At 34.7% G+C, this 23,784-nt stretch overlaps 1 protein-coding gene across 1 annotated transcript in view; it reads right to left on the minus strand.

The window, feature by feature from the left end:
* Positions 1-23,784, minus strand: part of LOC149792574 (uncharacterized) — a 109,379-nt gene that overhangs the window by 49,391 nt on the left and 36,204 nt on the right. The window contains exons 12-18 of the mRNA XM_089969585.1: positions 22,671-22,796; positions 18,449-18,583; positions 12,414-12,542; positions 10,558-10,680; positions 8,950-9,093; positions 4,009-4,143; positions 3,005-3,133 (exon numbers count right to left, since the gene is read on the minus strand). Coding sequence (XP_089825711.1) covers positions 3,005-3,133; positions 4,009-4,143; positions 8,950-9,093; positions 10,558-10,680; positions 12,414-12,542; positions 18,449-18,583; positions 22,671-22,796 — 921 coding nt within the window. The remainder of the gene's footprint in view (positions 1-3,004; positions 3,134-4,008; positions 4,144-8,949; positions 9,094-10,557; positions 10,681-12,413; positions 12,543-18,448; positions 18,584-22,670; positions 22,797-23,784) is intronic.

Here is a 23,784-nt window from a genome sequence, read left to right on the forward strand (position 1 = left end):
GAGATATGAAAGTGGGTAATTTGTGGTTAAACCTTATCACAGAAGGGTAGATCATCAGATGGAACCCAAAGTTTGCAGATCCAAGTGAAGATCAAATGATGGAGAAACCATTCTATGTTTAACCTCTTCTTGATAGAGTTTGGTCAAAACAATGACTCTGCTGGGAATGTGTCTGATTTGTACATTGATATGCAGATTGTCACACCAATGTAGAAACTGCCAAATTAGAACACACATGTTGGGATCTGGTACCCCACGCCCCACCCCTGTTTGACGAGATAGGTCACCACCACGGAGTTGCCTGAGAGTTGATCTGGTTTCTTACTGCCCCTGTATGATTGCCTCAAACTGTTATCTTCTTGCATTGGGTTTGGATCAATATTGGTGCAAATCTGACTGAAAATATGCCTCGTCCTGAGGCTTTAATGCCGCTTGGCACTGGTGGGGTCTGGGGGCTGAGCATTTTCAAATGCCTGTGTGGGTCAAGTGGCAAGTTGGGAGTGGGATGCAGGTCCTGAGCTGCCTTCCTCTGAACTTCTTCAATTGTTCTTCCAAAAAGCAATGGATATCCAAATGGTGTCATCTGTAAAGCAAGGGTATGATGAGGCTTGAGCAGCATGGACTGCAGATATGAGTCATATGTCATATCTGGTCTAAGTTGACCAAGGCATTGGCCATGTTATGGTGAGCTGCCTGGTTAATGACTCTAGCAATCCTGCTAGGTTACTTAACATTCGACTGACAAAGAATCCTATACTGCTTGTTTTCATTCAAAAAAATTAACTGTAATCCCTAATTTGAATAATCCAATAATTATAGCTGATGATTATTATATTATATGTTTAATATGCAGGCAGTCATCAGGTTATAAAGGGATCAAGATATGTGACTCATGGCTGTGTGAATTTACATTCTGAGTTGTCTTTCACTTACTGCCCAGAATGAGATATTTCAACAAATGTTTTGTAATTATTGACAAGCGTACAGCAGCAAAATAGCAGGGAATAGCAATTTACATTATTTCAGTTACAAATGCAACAAACATGATCCTCTAAGATGCTAATCAGTAACACCTGAAAAATCACTTGCCAGGATGGACAATCTCTTCTAGTCTTCACTTGCCCTAACTTCAGTTTTAACACTTGCCCTAACTTCAGCAACAGTTAAGGTCAAGCTCTGATCAGAGCAAACATTTTGGGTGCATTTTCGATCTTAACTTTCTTCTCAAAGTTTCCTCAGCATTTAGCAGATTATTAGAGAGATTGGTGGCCAAATACATGGTTCATACAGACCCAATGAGTTGTTGTTTTAAGACTATTAAAGGAATTTCAATAACATTGAAGTTTTAAAGGAGTATTTTCTCTTGTGGAATCTAAACTTTCTACACATTAGTTTTATTTATCACTGCATAAATATGTCTAAAGAAACCTGCCCCCTGTTATGTATATTTGATTTAATTATATCTGATTTAATTGTTTGTAAGTTTTAAAATATTTTTTTTTAAATTTCATTTTATGTAAAAATAATATTTGCTAGGAACTCATACTTTTTCCAGAAAATAGTTTGACCATGACTGTTCATTTTAATAAACATCAAATGTTGACCTCCATGACTGTTCATTTTAATAAACATCAAATGTTGACCTAGAGCCTGACCTTAATTCAAAATTAGTAGCAGCCACATAAATAAGTTTTATTTTTTTTTATAAAAATGATTGGTTGTTGTCGAGGTCATGATGGGACTATGTGGTTTAAGATGTAAACAATTTTTTTCATTTTATTTTTCAGAGTAAAATGATTGGTTTTTGTCAGGGTCATGTTTGGCATACATATAAACACGATCACATGACCCCCCCTTTCTGTTTCGCAACTTGGGGATTTTCGAAACTGCATTTTAGAATATGATATAACCTTTGTTTTAGAGAAATAATCTCAGTTGGGCTATTACACTGAAAAGTGATTGTTGTGTCATTTGGAGTTATTTCATATTTTTGGGATTCAAAATGATTAATTCTTTTATCTCTAAAGATTTACATGTGCTCTTATGAAATTCTTGAACAAAGACAGCTCTTATTAAAATTTATTTGAATTTCCAAAACCAGTGGTATTTTTTGTTTCTACAAGGACCTGTAGACTTCAACACACTACAGGTTACAGCATACATCGCCATCTTCCATCTTGGATTCTTTGTTGGGACTTGAACTTGAAATCATTAGAACATTTTATTATTAGGACTTCTAAAATTTTATTCGTGAATTATTCTTGGATTATTTTTGGATTTGATTCTTAAAACTGTAAGTTCATATTTTTTCATTTTTACAGAATTTTTCCAGGGAAATAAATTATTATATTTTTCAAAGCTTGTTGTTTTCATTCTTTCTTGTGTTACTGTTTATTTGAGCCTAAACACATAACATAAGACCCCAAATACTTAATTAATTAGCCCACCACAACAACAAAGGGATGCTACTCCATCTGGTAAAAGCTACTCATATTTTGTGTCTGTTGAGTCAGCCAATTTTACACTATCTGATTATTTATTTATTCATGCTTTTTGGAGAACAAGTAAATAACAAAAATAAAAGTGAAACATTTTATTTAGTTTTAACATTATGTATTCCCTCAGACAAATTTAAAGCAATTCTGTAACAATTCAATGAAATTTTCAAAAAATTCAAGGAGTTTTCAAGGAAAAAAACATTTGATTCAAAATTCAATGAGTTATGGAGGAAAACCCTTAAATTAAAAGATTTTTCAAGGTTGTAGACACCATAACATAATGTGAGTTTCCAGGACTAAGATAAAAAAGGTAAATAATTGGAGTTAACAATAAATACATGAAGCTATCTGACAATGATGTCATTTTGTAAACATACAGTCACATCCCATGATGATAGTTACTCACAGACCTACCTTCACATCCCATACCTGAAATGGTGCTAATTATTCTGAAGATCTACCTTTACATCCCATACCACATGCTGCTAATTATTCTGAAAACCTACCTTCACATCCCAAACCATTACTTGTTAATGTATATCCAGTTATACAATCACAGCCATATGAGCCGACCCCGTTGACACAGAAAGCTGAACTGGTACAGTTGTGTGTTGCAGCTATGCATTCATCGATGTCTGAATTGCAAATAAAATAAAGTAAAATACAGTTACAGTAAATCATAATATTTTGAATTACGTGATTCTAAACTTTCCTGGATCTTTAATATTCTGGGACTATATGAGGAATACTTACCTTGAAAATTCACTAAAATGTTCGATATTTAAATATTTTTAATCCCATCATATTTTTATATCATCTATCTGTCTACCCATCCATCCATTCATCCATGCATAACTAAATCTCCTACAAAATTGATGGGTGGAAATTCCTCAAGTATATGTAATCCATGTGCTCACCATATGCAAGAGGAGCATTATTTCTGGCCCATGCTTCTGGCCCACACTTCTGGGTTCCTAGTTGGGGATTGAAGTCAAATAAACAAAAAATCACAGGGACATTTTTATATTTGTCACAAATTATTATATATTCACTTTGCAGTGATACAATATACAACACATGTGATAAAATTTGTGTTATGATCCCTAGGTCAAGGTCAAGTTGGGTGACAGGGGACAGGACATCTAATAAAAAGCCCCCAGTTTTGCAATGGTAAGCCATGGGATTAGCTCTAGTTCATTTACAAACCCTGACATTTCTTACAGAATATGGGCTCTTGAAATCAATATTTTTATTGGATTAAAATGCAGGAAATATATGACATTATGATTTTTATTCCCAGCTGATGCTCATTAAAAAATATAGTAGTAATGCAATTGATGGTCAAAAAAAAGTGAGAGAAAAAAGATTCTGGAGAATATTACCATTTATTCTTCAGAGAAGAATCTGATGTTCCAAATGGAAAACTTCTCTCCTTCTAACTCATAAAACAGTGTGTTTATAATTATAATTATGTGCTACCACTTAAGGAAAATTATGCAAAGCACCTTACCAACACATTCAATGGTATTGTTTGGAGCATGTTGATATCCTGGCTTGCATGTGCACCTATATCCACCTTCTATGTTTACACATATGCTAGTTCCCTCGTTACACATATCACTCCTCATAGCACATTCATCAATGTCTAAAACAGATAAACAAGAAGTAATGTGTTAATGTTTTTCATACATTTTGTTTTCACAAATAATAAATAATTTCATGATAATGCAGAGTAAGGTTATTCTGTGTTTTAAAGTATAAATTTCATCTGTCTCATAATTTTCATCATCACAGCCCTTGTCATCATCATCGTTGTTGGCATAGTCATCATCATGCTCAATCTGATCATGATGATCGTCAAAATAACTATGACAACCTAAATCATCTGAGTATTGTTTTTATGAAAAAATGACATCTACAAATGGACATATCATATGAATATTTTGATAAAAAAGTACATCTACAGATGGACAAATCATCGGAAGTTGTTTAAAATCCTATGATGAATCTGAACATGACAGTAATTATGATTTACTACATTTCATGTTTAATTTGTAAAATAATTTACTGTCCAAAATTAACAGCTCTGTCTTATACTTACAGTAAAATGTATTAAGATTCCACTTTGAAAAGTCCAACAGACATTATTAAAAATTAACACACTTTCAAAATTTTGCTAATGGTCTTATTGACCATATGGAACAATTAACAGTCACTGTATGAGAATGCCTAGCATTTTGTGTACTTCACTTAACAGTTACTGTATGAGAATGCCTAGCATTTTGTGTACTTCACTTAACAGTTACTGTATGAGAATGCCTAGCATTTTGTGTACTTCACTTAACAGTTACTGTATGAGAATGCCTAGCATTTTGTGTACTTCACTTAACAGTTACTGTATGAGAATGCCTAGCATTTTGTGTACTTCACTTAACAGTTACTGTATGAGAATGCCTAGCATTTTGTGTACTTCACTTAACACATGTTTAATTTTGATAAAAATGTGAAGATGTACAAGACTAACAACCCTCTGAATTCTGGAGATATATCACACTTCAAATTTTAACAATAAAGATTTAAGGTAACTTTGACCTTCCAAATTACTTAGTCTAGCATTGTTTTCAAGCTGCATTCCTTCCCAAAATTGATTCTGAATCAATATCATGAGGATGCCCTTTGCTGCAATCTCCAATGGAAAATATTCTGCCCAGCAAAATTTAGTTTTACTTCTTTAGGGAAACTCTTGTGATGTGATCTAAAAGTAGTTTTATTCACACAGTGATGTGGAGGTTTTGATACCACATTTGCCTTAAATTGTAAACATTGTAATGAGCCCTGAAATTTTGGGTGGGGTGGGGTGGATTTTAAAATAAGTTCACTAACTGTATAGCTCTCAGTGGTAAAGCAGGGTGTGTGGTAGTATTAATGTGTCCACTTTGTGGACAGGGTTATGCCATGGCAGCTAGGTTGGTGGATGTTGTCAACATTTATGATCAATATTAATTTATTCTTGTATAGTTACTACAATAAAAATCTGAGGGATGGTTGTTGTTGTAGGGTTTAATGCCATTTTTCAGCACACGATAGGCTATAGTACTCTCACATTGCACCAACATGTCATGAACATATGCAAGGCTGCATATCTTGAACTGAGACGCATCAGCTCAATTCACAAATATCTTTCAGTGGATGCCACTAAAAGACTTGTGTGTTCATTAGTACTTTCAAGACTGGACTATTGTAACTCAATTCTGTCTGGTTCATCTCAATATCTGCTCAAAAAAGTTCAAAACACAGCTGCTTGGATCATATTTAGAGTACCACGATCAGAGCACACTTCCCCGCTGCTCTGTACCCTACACTGGCTATCCATTTGATCCAGAATCAAACACAAAATTTGTTCTCTGTGCTACGTTTCACTGTCGGACTCTAGTCCAACATACCTATCTGACCTCACTCACGTATACACACCAGCAAGATACTTACGCTCCTCTTTGACAATCGTATACTCATTATTCCCACTATGAAAACAAAGTCATATGGACAGCGTTCTTTTGCATACCAGGGCCCAGCAACGTGGAATGAATTGCCCACTGAACTTAGACACAAAGACACAGTAATCACATTCAAGAGGGCTCTCAAAACACACTTATTTCGACTGCAAGAACAAACTTAAAAGACTGAATAATGTTTCCTACCTTAAATATTCTCAGCATGTTTTTTTTATGTTTTCTAATTTCATGGTGTTTGTTTTTGTAATCATTTCATTATGTGTTTTTTATCTTATAGGTGTTGTCTAATGTTGTAAAGTGCTCAGAGCTTCTAAAGATTAGGCACTGTACAAAGTCCTCATTATTATTATTATTATTATACATGGCGGCCAGTATTAATGGTGGAGGAAGAACCTGGGAAAACCCTGGAAAGAACTACTGACCCATGAGAAGCTACTGGCAAGCTTTCTCACATACCCTAATTAGCTGAATCCAAGACTTGAACCCATGCAGACATAGGTGAGATGGCAATGATCCATAACGAAGTGCGCTTTAGACCACTCTGCCACTTGGGGCCCCCTGAGGGATGGTATGATTCCTGCTTAATATTTCATATTCACATATAAATTGATCATAAATCATACTATGATCTGTTTAAGTCCATGATGCTATGCTATGCCATGAATGGCTGTATAACTATCCAAGGTATCAGCTTCATTTCCAGGTCTGGCACATCTGGAACAACACAGTAATCTAACTTCATGGTTTCTTATGGTATCACTCATTTTTAAAGCTAAAATTTGTTTTTGCATTGCATATTTTATTCAATGTATGCACACTTAGCAAATACATTAAGTGATCTAGGTTTATAATCACAATTATTAATTAAGGTGTGATTTTCTTACAAGGCATGTTTCTTGACCACAAAAGTACAGTGAGTCACTGAACAAGTTACCAAGTTAACAGTCAATGCTATACCCCGTAACAATACACATTGTGTTTAGATGACTGACTGGACTTTTCATCAGGTCCATTATGATTTTATAGTCGAACCAGATATTTAGATAGGGCAAGTACCATTTTATAGAAACATAAGGACGTGGAAAGTACAAACTGTCTACACTTTGGTTTGCCATCCATGGAGTTCACTAGAGGATCACTGTGTGCCATGGTGACTTCATTGTTGGTTTGCTGACAATGGAATGACTGTGTGCTATGATGACTTTCATTGTTGGTTTACTGACAATGGAATGACTGTGTGCCATGGTGACTTCATTGGTGGTTTGCAGTGACAATGAAATGACTGTGTGCCATGATGACTTCATTGTTGGGTTGTTGACAATGGAGTGACTATATGCCATGGTGACTTCATTTTGGTTTATTGACTATGAAATGACTGTGTGCCATAGTGACTTCATTGGTGGTTTGTTGACAATGGAGTGGCTATGTGCCAAGGTGACTTCGTTGTTGGTGTATTGACAATGAAATGACTGTGTGCCATGGTGTCTTCATTGTTCATTTGTTGACAATGGAGTGACTATGTGCCATGGTGACTTCATTTAGGCTTATTGACAATGAAAAAACTGTGTGCCATAGTGACTTCATTGTTGGTTTGTTGACAATAGAGTGGATGTGTGCTAAGGTGACTTCATTGTTGGTTTATTGACAATGAAATATCCATGTACCATGTAACTTCATTGTTGGTTTGTTGACAATGAAGTGACTATGTGCCATGGTGACTTCATTTTGGTTTATTTACAATAAAATGACTGTATGCCAAGGTGACTTCATTGCTGGTTTATTGACAATGTAATGACTGTGTGCCATGGTGACTTTACTGTTGGTTTGTTGACAATGGAATGACTGTGTGGCACATGTGACTTCACTGTTGGTTTATTTACAATGAAATGACTGTGTGCCATGGTGACTTCATTGTTCGGTTGTTGACAATGGAGAGACTATGTGCCATGGTGACTTCATTGTTGGTTTATTGACAATGAAATGACTGTGTGCCATGTAACTTCATTGTTCATTTGTTGACAATGGAGTGACTATGTGCCATGGTGACTTCATTTTGGTTTATTTACAATGAAATGACTGTGTGCCAAGGTGACTTCATTGCTGGTTTATTGACAATGTAATGACTGTGTGCCATGGTAACTTTACTGTTGGTTTGTTCACAATGGAATGACTGTGTGCCACTGTGACTTCACTGTTGGTTTATTGACAATGAAATTACTCTGTGCCATGGTGAATTCATTGTTGGGTTGTTGACAATGGAGTGACTATGTGCCTTGGTGACTTCACTGTTGGGTTGTTGACAATGGAGTGACTATGTGCCTTGGTGACTTCATTGTTGGGTTGTTGACAATGGAGTGACTATGTGCCTTGGTGACTTCATTTTGGTTGTTGACATCATAATATGAATGGAGGTGTTGACACTCTTCACTAAACAGCCCACATTATTTAAATGCTAAACCATCTGCCTGAGATTTTCAAGTCCTGCTTGAATTCCTCTTTTTACCGACTCTGACATACATTTGTTCAAAATATTTTCACTCTTTTTCATCAGAAGAACCATAAAATCATGTTATGCGATCATTTCAATTTACAATCATGGTATTCTCGATTCTTTTGTAATGGAATGCAGCTTCATCTTTATTAAATTGGTGAACCAGCAGATAATAAATATGGTGTCGATTAAATTCCCACATAATAATGACAATTCACCATAATTTCAACTAAAGGCATCATTAGACAATCAGTTAAAAAATCTTTACAATGCAAAACTCAAAAAGTAAAACTGTGAGTTTATTTGTATTTTTTTTTAATGTGTGTGTGTGTGTGCGTGATTCTGATTTTTAACATAGCTTATTTTTATTACATCATAAGTCTTGACTTGAAAAAAGTGTGAGCTCATTAGGACCACTTTCTGCAATGACTATAGAGCTTGAACTCACCCTCACAAAATCTAGATCCATTCAGAGCAAATCCATGTGGACATTCACATAAAATCTGACCATCTGTTATGTCCACGGCACAGGCTGACCGTAAGTTTCCTCCATCACAATGAAGTCTCTGCTCATCAGTACAGTTAGAGGAAGCTGTTCAAAATGTACAATAATATTCAAAATGTATAATAACATTGTCATCAATAAGGAAGCTGTTCAAAGTGTGCAATAATATTCAAAATGTACAATAACATTCAAAATGTACAATCATATTCTCATCAGTACAGTTGGAGACAGCTGTTCAAAATCTACAATAATATTCAAAATGTATAATAACATTGTCATCAATAAGGAAGCTGTTCAAAGTGTACAATAATATTCAAAGTGTACAATAATATTCAAAATGTACAATAATATTCTTACAATCTCCAATCAGTTTCACTTAGACCAGGGTGTGCAATTTTGTGGCATTAGTTTTAGAAATTGTGAATTAATTAATTGTTTGTGATTATCACTGTTGTAATTTTAAAAAATAAGTAAAAAGTCTCAAATTCACTGGTATTTAAATCAGAGGCTATCCCAATGACACAAGTATCATTTTGGGGTATATAAATGTATGGCTATTCCAATGACAGTAGTCTCATTTTGGGGTATATGAATGTATGGCAATTCCATTGAGAGTAGTCCCATTGTTTGCAGTTTATTACAATTTGTGGTTTGTAGCAACCAAGAAATCCACAGAAGTTGGAATCCAATGAACAAATGAAAACAGAGTACTGGACAATCAGAACACCTTGAGACGTCTACCTAAACTGCATTTTAGAAACAGTGTGTTTACCTGCAAAAATAAATCTAAACACAAAATCTCAACGCCGAGAGGAACACATTTGGACAATATACAGAGTACTATGGACAACAGATGTCAAGCCAATCATAGCAGAGCTGAAAGTCATGCAAAGAGATAAGTCATGACATCTGATTTAGGACAATCTGGACAGGATTTGAATAAATTAACCATTTTCTTGAGAGTTCAAGCTGATAAATAAACTGCCATATGAAGGAAATATTATTATTCATCCATCTGTACCAACACAGTTTTATTATTTTTTGATCAAACCATAGTTGGACTAGTCTGGATGTAATAGTTTTAAAAATAATGAGGATTAAAGAAATAAATGGCTAAAAAATACAGAACAGACATCAATCATAAAACTAGATCAAACTGACCTAGTTTTTGCATTATAAGACTACTTTCACTGAAAAGCATGCATATATTAGTTTTATGAGTGTATATATAACAGAATCAAAGTAACTGAGGGTGTATGAAACAGATGAAAATATATAGGTCACTCAAGCGCAAAAATGGATTACAGCAACCAGATTTTGGCATAGCTATCTCATGCTCCTTGAGATGCATTCACATGCTATTTTTAAAAATATGGGTAATGATCACCCTACAGTTACAGCAGTGGGAGCATGACAATGTAATGCAATAAAATTTATAGCTATGACGACATGTCAAACATGTAATGAATTGACATAGAGAGACTGTTTAAAGAAAACTGCCTATAACTTGATGTGGAATTTAAAAAATCAACCATTACATGCTCCACTTACGTAGGCATGTTATTCCATCAGATGTGTTGAGGACAAAGCCTGAATGGCAGCTACAGGTATAGCTATTCAAAGCATCAACACAAATCTCGGCACATAAGTTTGGAAGCAAACATTCATTGATCTCTGAAAAATAAGAGCAGCATGAGCAATGCATAAAAATCAACCGTACAGTAATTTAATGCTAACATGTGAAATTCCAGCTGACTAGGCCAACATCTGAAATTCCATTTGACTGGGCCAACATCTGAAATTCTATTTGACTGGGCCAACATCTGAACTTCCATTTGACTGGGCTAACATCTCAAACTCCATTTGACTGGGCCAAAATCTGAAATTCCAGTTGACTGGGCTAACATCTGAAATTCCAGTTTACTGGGCCAGCATCTGAAATTCCAGTTGAATGGGCCAACATCTGAAATTCCAGTTTACTGGGCCAAAATCTGAAATTCTAGTTGAATGAACCAACATGTGAAATTCCAGTTTACTGGGCCATCTGAAATTCCAGTTGACTTCTGAAGGAATGTGATCACTTTAAAAAATTATGGTCACTATATCATATATGGTTATTTTTTATTTATTCAGTTTATTTTCAAAACTTTGCTTTACATGGATTGTACAATAAATTCTCACAATTTGTGATAAGTACTCTTAATTGTTCTGATGTTGGTATTATAAGTACGGTTGATTGTGGTGGTGGACAACAGAAACCTAGATAAATCCAACAACTTAATCATGACCAGTAAGGTGCAAAGTGCTACCCACCACTCTGCTGTCAACACCAATTACATCTAATACATTATTTCCTCAAGGGTCCTGTCAAACTGTGCTATCAGTACAACAAACAATACAGATCCTCATCTGCAGGTGCATTATGCTACAGCGTATCAGGATCTTTGTTTTTATGCAGTTTACAACTTGTAAGTGATTATATATGGTATATTATACACAGGGTTGTTACACTGAAATACATTTTTCCAAAGGGTAAGAAGTCAATAAAGAACCATATATAGTGAGCAAATACTTAACACATTAACCCCTGGAGGCTTTTGTCATTTTCGTCTGAAATTCGAGTAGGAAACACATTTTGAAAGCTAATTCTGAATAAAACCTAAAACATTTCCAGGTGATCTTCCAATAACATACTGCCTAGTTGTGTCAGAAACATCATTTTTCATTGGCTATTTGGCTTGTGCATGAGCAGAAGGGTAAAAGCTGGAGTTTTTTTTTGCTTAATGGACCTGATATTTTCTTATCAAGACCACTCTTTATTCCAAATGCCCAACTTATCCTACATTTTGCAAACTTAAGGTTCATCTGTCTGTTTGCAGTTCATACCAGTCTGCCTTGGATCTGAGACCAAAATGTCTAAAATTCAGTCACAAAATCAAATTCAACCACGGGCAAATTTTGGGTAGAAAAAAAATTGGGTCCAGTAAATGAGGTTTTTCACTCTGTATTTTGTAGTGCAACTAGAAATTCCAGATTTTTTTGGCATCATTGTAGAGCTACAGCTGTCTACCTTTCAATAATACCACCCACTTTAGCGTATCATACATGACCTTGATGCTACAGAGCTTGGCAGTAGGCTACTACCTCCTGCTACTTAAATTCGTCACCAGGGGTTAATGTGTTAAGCTCAAGAAAACAGTTACATTTATTTGCAAAAATATAAATTTGTCAAAAATACATGCAAAATATGCATTAATTACATAACCAAATCAATCAATGATAATATGTTTTACAGTAAATGTATCGTTCAAAATGTGCATCAAACTGGTTACACTGGAAATATTTGGCTAAATGCTGAGACAAAACATGTTTAAAATGTCATAAATACAGGCCAAAGTTCCTCTCACCTATGCAAGTATTTGTTTCCTGGTCCATTCTATAACCAACATGGCAGTTACATCTGTAGCTTCCCTCCATGTTAATACATACTGAGTTTGTAGGACAGTTGTCTGTTTGGCCACTGCACTCATCAATATCTGACAAAGGAAATTAAGGTACATAATTGACAAACTTATATAATATCTATATATATACAGTGGTCCCCCTCTTATACGCCACCCCTTCTGCACCGGGAAAATGTCCTTATAAGATGGGTGGCCTTTAACAGAGGGGGACTAAATTTTTTGTGAGAAGTAAATGTAATGTACATAGTAAGAAAGCTACATACTTCAAGGCATTTAATGTCTTCATTTAAAAGTAACATTAATTATTAAAAGGTTCTTCTTGTCTTAAGAACAGACTTATTTCAACTGAATATATATTAATAGTTCTTACTCTTGGCATCAATATATATGGGAGCAGATACTGTTATCATGCACATTGCAAAACCATTCAAAAATGTCCTTATCGGTTATGATGTTGTTTATTTCAGTCTTTTCAACATAAAATTGTTTTATTCGAGTCTTTTCAACATAAAATTGTTCATCAAGTCCCCCCTCCCCACCTCAACTAATGTTGTTGAGTAAAATAACTGACTTTCTTCTAAAATAATATGTCTATGTTTATGGGATGACATGTTAATGTTTGGTAATGATTTATTCGGATGTTGCTAACTGTATGCGATTTAATTATGCAGCTGAAACTTTTGTCAAGTGGACAAAATGCCTTCTTCATAAAGGAAGCGATAAATGTATTGTCATGTGATTTTTCGGTCTTTGTCTGGTAGCCTGATTTGTTCAAGGTTAATTTCTCTGTGTATGTGTTAATGCACAAAATCTATTTTCAGCCCATGCTGACCCTGTTATGATCTTGACAATTACATCTGGTTGTAGGCCTAATCATCAAAGAGAAGAACACAATAGATGTGTGAAGCCCAAAACTCTATCATAACATTGTTGAGCCCATTTCTTGTAAACATCAGCTTTTATAGACAATGATATAATATTTACGTGTACTTTAGTCACCACTTCTTTCAGTAATGGAAACTTGACATTGGGAGACATGTATCAATGATAGAGATAATCTGATTACTTACCTTATGTCATGATATGAATTAATTACTGGCTCTAGATACATATGAAAAAAAAGTGTCTGCTTGTGAATGGAACAATTTCTATTTCTGTACTAATATGCTGGCCACTGATCACATTACAGGGGTGACTGTTCTTGAGGGGTACTTTTGAATACAAACTCGTCGGTGCCAAGGGATTCTGGCCATAAGAAGTGGGTGGCCGCTGGGTCAGGAGGGCTATTCAAGAGGGGGACTATTGTGTATATATATATATATATATACACACACACACACACACACACACACACACACACACCGTATTTCATGTATTTTTTCGTACCCTTTAATTTTGTGTACAAAGTCCAGTTATCAAACTAATAGTTAATTAAATGTAGCATAATTTTTTTGTACATATCAAACTGTACTTTAAAAAAAAATCCATTAAATTATCAGACATAAAACTTATACTAAGAAAATTTACATTTGTAAAAAAGATTAAAAATACCATATTGTAATTTTTTTTGTTTTTACAAAAATTAATAATTATTATTTAATTATTGGTGAGAAAACACAATGATTGATGCATAAGCATGGGTGCCCACAGCAAAGGTGATACTGCAATATATATATATATATATATATATATATATATATATATATATATATATATATATATATATATATATATATATATATATATATATATATATATATATATACACATACATACATACATACATACATACATACATACATACATATATATATATATATATATATATATTCCAAGGGGTCCCTGAGTGGCCGAATGGTCTAAAGCGCTCTTTGTTATGGATCACTGTCATCTCACCTCTGTCTGCGTGGGTTCGAGTCTCAGTGATTCAGCCAATGTTGGTATGTGAGAAAGCTTGCCAGTAGCTTCTTGTGGGTTGTTTTTTTTCTGGGGTTTTCTCGGTTTCTTCCTCCCCCATTAATACTGGCCGCCATGTATAGCCTATCATGTGCTGAAAAATGGCATTAAACCCTACAACAACAAAATATAAATTCCGACAAGTTTAATCATGCAAATGAAGCTGAAAATATGTCACAGGATTCAGTTCAAAGCATTTAGTAAATATCAGCTTTAGTTTCAAACTGCTTACTCTACTAACTCTCCCAGCCACGACTGACTGCAAAAAATTCTGAAACCCCCCCTCAGCAAAAATATCCTGTGGGCACTCATGTGCATAAGCTCTCTAACTGTCATTACAATATCTACTGGTAATTTTTAACAAATGGACAAAGGACTTCACAGACCATACCTTTAAGTATTATTGTTAATTAGTTATCCTTATTAAGTCCATCACCTTAACAAAACACCATATGCATTTTAAAATGAGTTTGGAAGCCATTTAATGTTTTCTTATCCAACAAAAATTAGATCTCAGTACATGCTAAAGTGAAGACCACAGACCATTGGTCAACTAGTCTTATTGTCTCATCATAGTCATACAAACATAAAACATAAAAACCTTGTCATTTTTCATTGTAAATTTGAAAGTCACGGACTTCGTTAAATCGATTTGTATACAAACATATATTATCTTTTAAGTGCTTGTTCTGTTTTGACTTGGATATAATTAACATTTTAATGCTAATCTGATCTATGATATACCCCACTATTATCTTTATTGGCAAGTTCGAATAATAAGTAATGCGTATGATCGCTTGTACTTATAACATCTGCTGTATGGACAATGGCTTCAATAGCACAGTGACAGATTTTCATTTCCCTAAAGAGAGCCTCATTTCCCTACTGGCAGCTTTGTTGATTTGACTTCTTCTGTCAATTCTTGCCCTCTATCTGGTTTCAACTGGATAACCAAAGCGCTAAGCATGTTTAATTACCGTGTAAATAGCACTGCATAGCCATATGGTTGTTGTGACAATGTACATCATAATTAATACAAGGGTGAATAGTTGATTTACTGCTGTTTATTGATAATGGAATACAGTAGTGTCATAATATTTGAGGATTATCACAATCATCAGGTAACTCATAATATTCTTTTTCTATTTGCAAAAGCTACAAATAAACCACCCTGAATAATTGTGGTCTTGTACGCTGACAAAATTTTGTTTCATCTCTTTCTCTCTTCCACACACACACACACGTGCGCATGATCATGCCCATTAACTAAAATATGATTTCAAGTTATTTTTTATTGCAATTTGATTATTAGATTATTGTTGCTGTAAAAATACAAGTTGCTATTAATTTCTTGACAATGTGGACTCGTATCATTGCGTACAATTTACCAATAAATAATACACATAACTAATACATATTCAAGCCATGTTAATCATTTTGACAACATTAAACAACATAACAGATACATATGCTCTAAATGCAGACACTGAGCTTGCACGCTGAGACATAATCCTCTCTCTCTCCCTCTTTCACTAACAACAAAAATCTTTTTAAGCACTTTTATTTTTATTTTAATTAGATTCTTGAATTGAGAGCAGAATGAGACAGAAAATATACGTTTACTTTGTATGTTTGTACCGTTAGGTTGTTTAGTAGTGTGTGTTCTGTAGAACTTGTTCAGGTACGATCCCTTTATTTTTTGTACATGGTCAATACCACCAAATGATAATTATTTATTTTACATATAATTTTTTGTACACTTAAATTGATAATTATTTTTTCGTGTACAAAAAATTACATGGAATACGGTAATGAAGTGACAAGTATTACCAAACTATCTGAATATGTATAAGTATAGTGAAAGTTTTATAAGTATTGGAGCATCAAGCATGATATTTCAATAAGCCCAACACTGCCACAGCACTATCACAGAGTTAGAGAAGTAAAAATACCTGACACTATGCAAATATTACAAGACCATATTTGGCATTTTAGGTCAATCTGACTTGGGTTAAATCTCAGTATTGTAGCCTTTTAAACCTTTGGAATTAGAGAATAAGACTTCTAAAAGTCTGAAAATGTTGACACCTGGTAATTTTGCTCTGAACAAAGCTAAAATGATAGTAATTTTAGTGTTTTTTAAACTCTGGTTCTTCTCCTGCATTCTGAAACTTAAAAATATTATTATACTCAAAACCATTAAGTTTAAAATTCTGAGCCTTGAGTTTTGTACCAGACTATGAACAATGTGTTCATGGAACATGGATGCTCCATAACAGTGCCAAAAATGACAGGAAAGCAATACCTAACCAATGTGTGACTGATGGGTATGCATGATAACACTGCCAAAGGACAGAGGAAGAAAGCCAGAAAAATGATCTTTAAATTATTTGTGCACTATGTATAGAAAATATCACTAACCATCATTACTTGCTTTTATTAGACATGTCCATCTACAAACTGCACAGACCTAGATCTGCCATCATATGATACAATGTCTGGGTCTGTGCAATTTGTCAGGAGTAATCAGTAGAACAAACAAGACCCTAATCTGCAGGCGCAATATGCTATGGCAGATCAGGATCTTTGTTTTGTGCAGTTTGACTCGACTTATAAGCATGTACATAAGATATATAAATGACAATGGCTTTTTAACTATTACAAAGCGAATGACTACCATTGCCTGTAGAATAGCTACTGTTATTAACACAAAAATCATGCACTATACAAATTGTTAATTCACAAAGTAAAAATAACTAGGAATAATGACTTTCAAGTACATGTACAATAGTAGCAACTTGAGTTTCTGTGACGTCTACATAGGCAAGAGTAAGACCCACAATTCGTGTTAAGCTTTTGCTTGTTTCATCGGGACTTATTTATTTATTCAGGCAAAATCAATGAGGAAACACAAGCAAACAAAAGAAGAAAAGTGGTATTTATTATCATGAGACAAATTCATCAGTGAATTTCTATTGAATACAATTTGGAACAAATAAAATATCAATCATATTTTCATTTGTATCAAATCAAATAATGGGGTACACAATAAATTGTTCCATTCATGCAAATCCTGCATTCATAAGCTCTTGTGGGCACTATAATGTATCAAAACCAATCCATTTTATTTGACCAATCAAACATGGTTTCAAATATTATATGTTACTTAACATCAGTATATATATTAATCAGTAATGTTTCTTAATCATTTGTAAAAGTGATCACAGGGAGCAAAGGAATCAAGCAAAAGGCAAACTTGATGAATAAAAAGTTATGTATCATAGATAGGGTTCATAATGGTGACGTGAGATCAAAAGTTTGTAATGAACTGCATTTTGTTGAGACAACACTCAGAGGTTGGCTCAAGGGTGAGCAAAAGTCCTGGGATTACTTTGGGAATTTACTTGCACGATGTTGATTCTGATGATGGATTCAATCAAATATGGGTAACTTAATCCATCCATCTGTACGTCTGTCTATCTATCTATCTCTCTTTCTAATGATAGAAGACAACACAAGTTTTGATATTGTAGTTTCTCGAAATGAATATCTATCTTTTGACAAAAAAGAAATCTCATATATTTTGAAAGAACAATGAAACTGGAATGTATTCAATTCAACATGAAAAGCAGTGATGTAATAATACACAATGTGTTTTGTGGTTCACATGTTAAGTGTACTGAAATAATGTGGAATAATGTTTTAACAAATCTCTTCAACATAGTTTATCCTGAAATTAAAGTTAATATATGAAGAAAAATAAACTATACCATTAACAAGAGATATTGATATCCAGTTAATTTCAACATGATTATTAGATGAGTATTCAACAATGTAACCTGCCCCTCCCCCTTTCACCCCACTCCATTGATTTCCATACCTTTATAAGTTTTATTATAGGTCCCTCAATAACTCACACCCTCACTCATAGTGAGTCTATGTACTTGGGAACTAACCTGTCCATGATGGAAGGGTTCTTGTTATTATATAGTAGTCATAGAAAACATATTCAATGTACTTACCCAGGCAGTCTCCAATTAGACCCAGATTGACTTTGGTAAAGCCTGAATTACACGTACATGTATATGAGCCAACTGTGTTAACACACACTGCATTTTCATCACAAAAATGAGTCCCAAGTACACATTCATTTACATCTGGAAAAAAAATAATCAAGAAATAAAACGAAACTGGATTTAAAGGTTAAACTTCCATAAAACTTATAGAACTGAATTATCACTCAAACACTTTGGATCAATTCAATTATTTGCACAGCCCTCATGAAAAGCAATCTTATGCATGTGATCTTAAAAAAAATCTAGAAACAATACAAACATTTTGAAGCACATGTTGGGGATGCAGCACTGTGAATTTTGGAAATTCTTAACTGCGTTTATTTCATGCAAGAATTGATTAGTTGATGAAATTTCTTAAACCAACTGAATACTACAGTATATAGACAACAAGCTGCATGCAGCAAGTAACATACAGTATAGTACAATTAGTTTCATAAATTTAAAGTCCATAAATATAAGTTTGACAGTCTATTTCAACGAGCAAAGTCCATAATCAATGAGTCTGACAGTCTATTTCAGTGAATAAAATCCATAATCAATGAGTTTGACAGTTTATTTCAATGTGTGCTAAATTTGAAGTCTAACATGAGTTTGACAGTCTTTTTCAATGTGTGCTAAACATAAAGTACTCTGAGTTTGATAGTCTATTTCAATGTGTGCTAAATTTAAAGTCTAATATGAGTTTGACAGTATATTTCAATGTGTACTAAATGTAAAGTACTCTAATATGAGTTTGAAAGCATATGTGAATGTGCTAAATTTGAAGTCTAATGAGTTTGACAGTCTATTTCAATGTGTGCTAAATGTAAAGTACATGTACTCTAATATGAGTTTGACAGTCTATTTCAATGTGTGCTAAATGTAAAATACTCAAATATGAGTTTGACAGTCTATTTCAATGTGTGCTAAATGTAAAGTACTCAAATATAAGTTTGACAGTCTATTTCAATGTGTACTAAATGTAAAATACTAAAATATGAGTTTGACAGTATGTTTCAATGAGTGTCAAATTCAAAGTCAATAAAAATGGGTTTGACAGTCTATTTCAATGGCTAAAGTCCATATAAATGAGTTTGACAGTCTGTTCAATGAGTATTAAATTTAAAATTCATAAAAATGGGTTTGACAGTCTGTTTCAATGACTAAAGTCAATAATTAATGAGTTTGACAATCTATTTAAATAAGTTTGATAAATTTCAAATCTATGAATATTAATCTGGCAATTTATTTCAAACTGGGTATAGTCCATAATTAATTTGACAATCTATTTCAATCAGGAGAATCCATAAAAATGAATTTGACAATCAACTTCTTGCACAAGTGCAAGACAGTAAAGTACTTAATTACAACACATGTGAAACAATCAAACCTGTGCTAAAAAAACCTAGCTGTTTTCAGACACCACATAATTTTATTCTACAGGTGATAGTGTAGATGCTGAATGAATCTATACTAAAGGCCACTTTCTTTAGAGACCACTTTTCTGAATTCTCATAGGTGATCTCTTAAGATAGAATCCATTTTTTTCATTGGTGTTGTCGTATACAATACCTATGACCTACGATTAAGGAGGCAACACCAATATTTTGTGGCCTAACAAGAAGAAACCTTTTAATACTGTATTTCTTTAACAGATAGAAAATGAAAAACTCCAGGTGATCCAGGAAAAAATACAAAAGTTTTGAACAGACTCAAGATGTAAAAAAACAACAATATTTTATATCAGATCAAAAAAAAACATCACTGTGTTTCCATCTTTTTTGTGGTGCTTATTCAATACATTTACCACTACCTTGTGTATGGGGCCACGAGTGGCTAAGTGGTCTAAAGTGCTCACCATTCTAGATCACTGCCATCTCACCTCTGTCTGCATGGGTTCGAGTCTCAGGCCCAGCTAACATGGGTACATGAGAAAGCTTGCCAGTAGTTTCTTGTGGGTTGGTGGGTCTTTCCCAGGTTTTCCAGGGTTCCTCCACCAGTTATACTGGCTGCCATGCATAGCCTATCTTGTGCTGAAAAATGGCGCTAAACCCAACAACAACAACCTTGTGCAAGCACAATATATTTTCCTCTACCTTGTGTATATGCAATACATTTTACCTCTACCTTGTGTGTATATCTACAAATACAAAATGTGTAAAATAAATTGTGGAAAAAAAAATGAATTAGCAATCTGACAAAAGAACGGCAAAGTACATAATCAAATTAGAACTTATGCACAAGATCTGCATGTGCTTATGTTTATATATTGCTACAGACATTGTAATTTAATGCATGCAGCCAGAATGTTTTTACACTGTCTTCATTCATTTGTATAATCATGCTGCTCAGTAATAATACATGCATCTTAACCATTCAAGGGCACGGCCATATTGAGTATTGTATACTTTGTACAAAATGAATCTTAGCCATTCAGGGGCACCATATTGGGTGTGGTATACATTGTACAAAATGAATCTTAACCTGTCAAAGGGAAATATATTGGGTATTGTGTACCTTAAACAAACTCTACTGGCAACTTATGCAATACACATAATCATCCAAGCTATAGAATACTTGGGTATCTGCATAATACTTTTGACAATGTGGATTCCAAGAAATGCCCAGATATCTGGGATGCTGATAGAATACCATTTCGGGTCTTGCTTTTGATTCCCAATTTTCTTGACATAATAATTTGTTTCTTGTACAAGCTTTTCCATAAGAAATTCAGGAAGAAACTTGAAAAAATCTTTCTCATTGCTTCGGTTCAAGTTCAATAGTTGAACCCACATCAGAACCAAAATTGTTTATCTTGACCACAGCAATGTCATCACTCCACTGTGCAAGTGGGACAATGGACTTCTCCTCATGTGATTCAAAATCACTTACATCAGGTGTTAAAACTGGACCAACATAATATCTGATCCAGTTTCTATGACTGAGCCATGATATTTTTCAATATCGCCTGCACTGTATCCTTCAAACTCATTCATATCTGAATCGGAATCCATCTTTGTTCATCTCATCTACATGTGTCAGAAAAGTGCAGAAAAGCCCTTCATTTGTGTCTAAATTTAGCCAATCACATTCCAAACTTGTATCAAAATGTTTAGTAAACAGTTCTCTTATTGGTTATGGTCATCAAAAATTTATAAACTTTGGTACTTTCAACCAAACATAGTTAATTTAATGAAGAGGTAATGTACGCATCTATGCAATACTGGAATTTCGAGTTATAAGTGCTGTATTATAAGCATACATGCATCAGTGGGGACTAGACAAGTGGTATTGACACTGCATATATACAGTAGTGGTAGCTACAGCCAGGCTAAATGAGACACAATTACAAATTTGTGCAGAAAATGAAGAAAAGTAACTGTGTATTAACTTATTTTGCTCTAAATCGCTATTGAAATCATAATGGAACACAAAAATGAATATATTAATAACTTCTTGTGCCACCCAAAAATGTGGGTAGTGCCCCATCAAGCAAAAAATAAACGCTAATGTTATCAGATTTAAAAATGTTTTTTTATTATTATATTATATAATCATATAAAATGCACCCTGCTTAAATACGTAAGTTGGAAATTACCTGAAATGGTAATAAGGGAAATAAAAATAATACAAATGTAACAGAATAAAATGTGTCAAGAAACTCTATCAAGGGATCTAGTAAATATAAACAAATACAAATCTGTAACCAAAACTTTAATGCAAACTTTCTATGACAGTGACATTGACTCCAAGGCTAAAGAGGGGTGCCGTCATGTCACAGGATGAAATGTAATAGCTTCATGAATTGTCTCCAGTTTAAACCAAATATATCAAGGACTTTAGGAAATATAATCAAACACTTTAACCAATGTTTTAATGCAAATGCTCTATGACTGTGACCTTGATCCCAAGGTCAATGGGGTAAGCCATCATGCCACAGAATAGCTTCATAAAGACTGATGCCAAGCATTAACAAAATCCATCAAGGGCTGTAAAAAATATATGCAAATGAAAATATTCAATCTGTTGACACCGATGCCACTGCAATTACTGCTGGCAATGGAGGTGGAAAATATACTGCAACATCATGCTTTCCCACTAACATGCATTATACAATAAAAGAGTGGTTACCTCACTGATTTCTTATCAACAACACACTGACATAAAACTGACAATACAATGACAGTACCTAAACAGGTCTTCAGGTCATCCTGCAGAGAATAACCTGTATAACATGAACATTGGTAAGTGCCAGGATGGTCCTTACAAATATGTTGACAAGGAGCTGGGGTTACTTCCAGACACTCATTTAGATCTGTAATAAAATTATTCAAATTAGTTTGCTGATATTTTGTCGAATATTAAAACAAGAAAAAAGGAATTTATCAACAATTGGTTCACAGTGTATAATCAATCATAATGAAACAAGCCATAGATAGCATGTTGAGCCCATCCACATGTTTCATGCAACAAGCTGGCCATGGCTGGCATGTTGAGCCCAAGTACATGCTTCATGCAACAAGCTGGCCATAGATAGCATGTTGAGCCCATCCACATGTTTCATGCAACAAGCTGGCCATGGCTGGCATGTTGAGCCCAAGTACATGCTTCATGCAACAAGCTGGCCATAGATAGCATGTTGAGCCCATCCACATGCTTCATGCAACAAGCTGGCCATGGCTGGCATGTTGAGCCAAACTACATGCTTCATGCAACAAGCTGGCCATGGCTGGCATGTTGAGCCCATCCACATGCTTCATGCAACAAGCTGGCCATGGCTGGCATGTTGAGCCCAAGTACATGCTTCAAGCAACAAGCTGGCCATAGATAGCATGTTGAGCCCATCCACATGCTTCATGCAACAAGCTGGCCATGGCTGGCATGTTGAGCCCATCCACATGCTTCATGCAACAAGTTGGCCATGGCTGGCATGTTGAGCCCAAGTACATGCTTCATGCAACAAGCTGGCCATGGCTGGCACATTGAGCCCAACTACATGCTTCATGCAACAAGCTGGCCATGGCTGGCACGTTGAGCCCAACTACATGCTTCATGCAACAAGCTGGCCATAGATAGCATGTTGAGTCCATCCACATGCTTCATGCAACAAGCTGGCCATGGCTGGCATGTTGAGCCCAACTACATGCTTCATGCAACAAGTTGGCCATGGCTGGCATGTTGAGCCCAAGTACATCCTTCATGCAACAAGTTGGCCATGGCTGGCATGTTGAGCCCATCCACATGCTTCATGCAACAAGCTGGCCATGGCTGGCATGTTGAGCCCAAGTACATGCTTCATGCAA

This window comes from Sinohyriopsis cumingii, chromosome 9, assembly GCF_028554795.1.
Source record: "Sinohyriopsis cumingii isolate HCF-2022 chromosome 9, ASM2855479v2, whole genome shotgun sequence".
In the NCBI taxonomy this organism is placed as follows: domain Eukaryota; kingdom Metazoa; phylum Mollusca; class Bivalvia; order Unionida; family Unionidae; genus Sinohyriopsis; species Sinohyriopsis cumingii.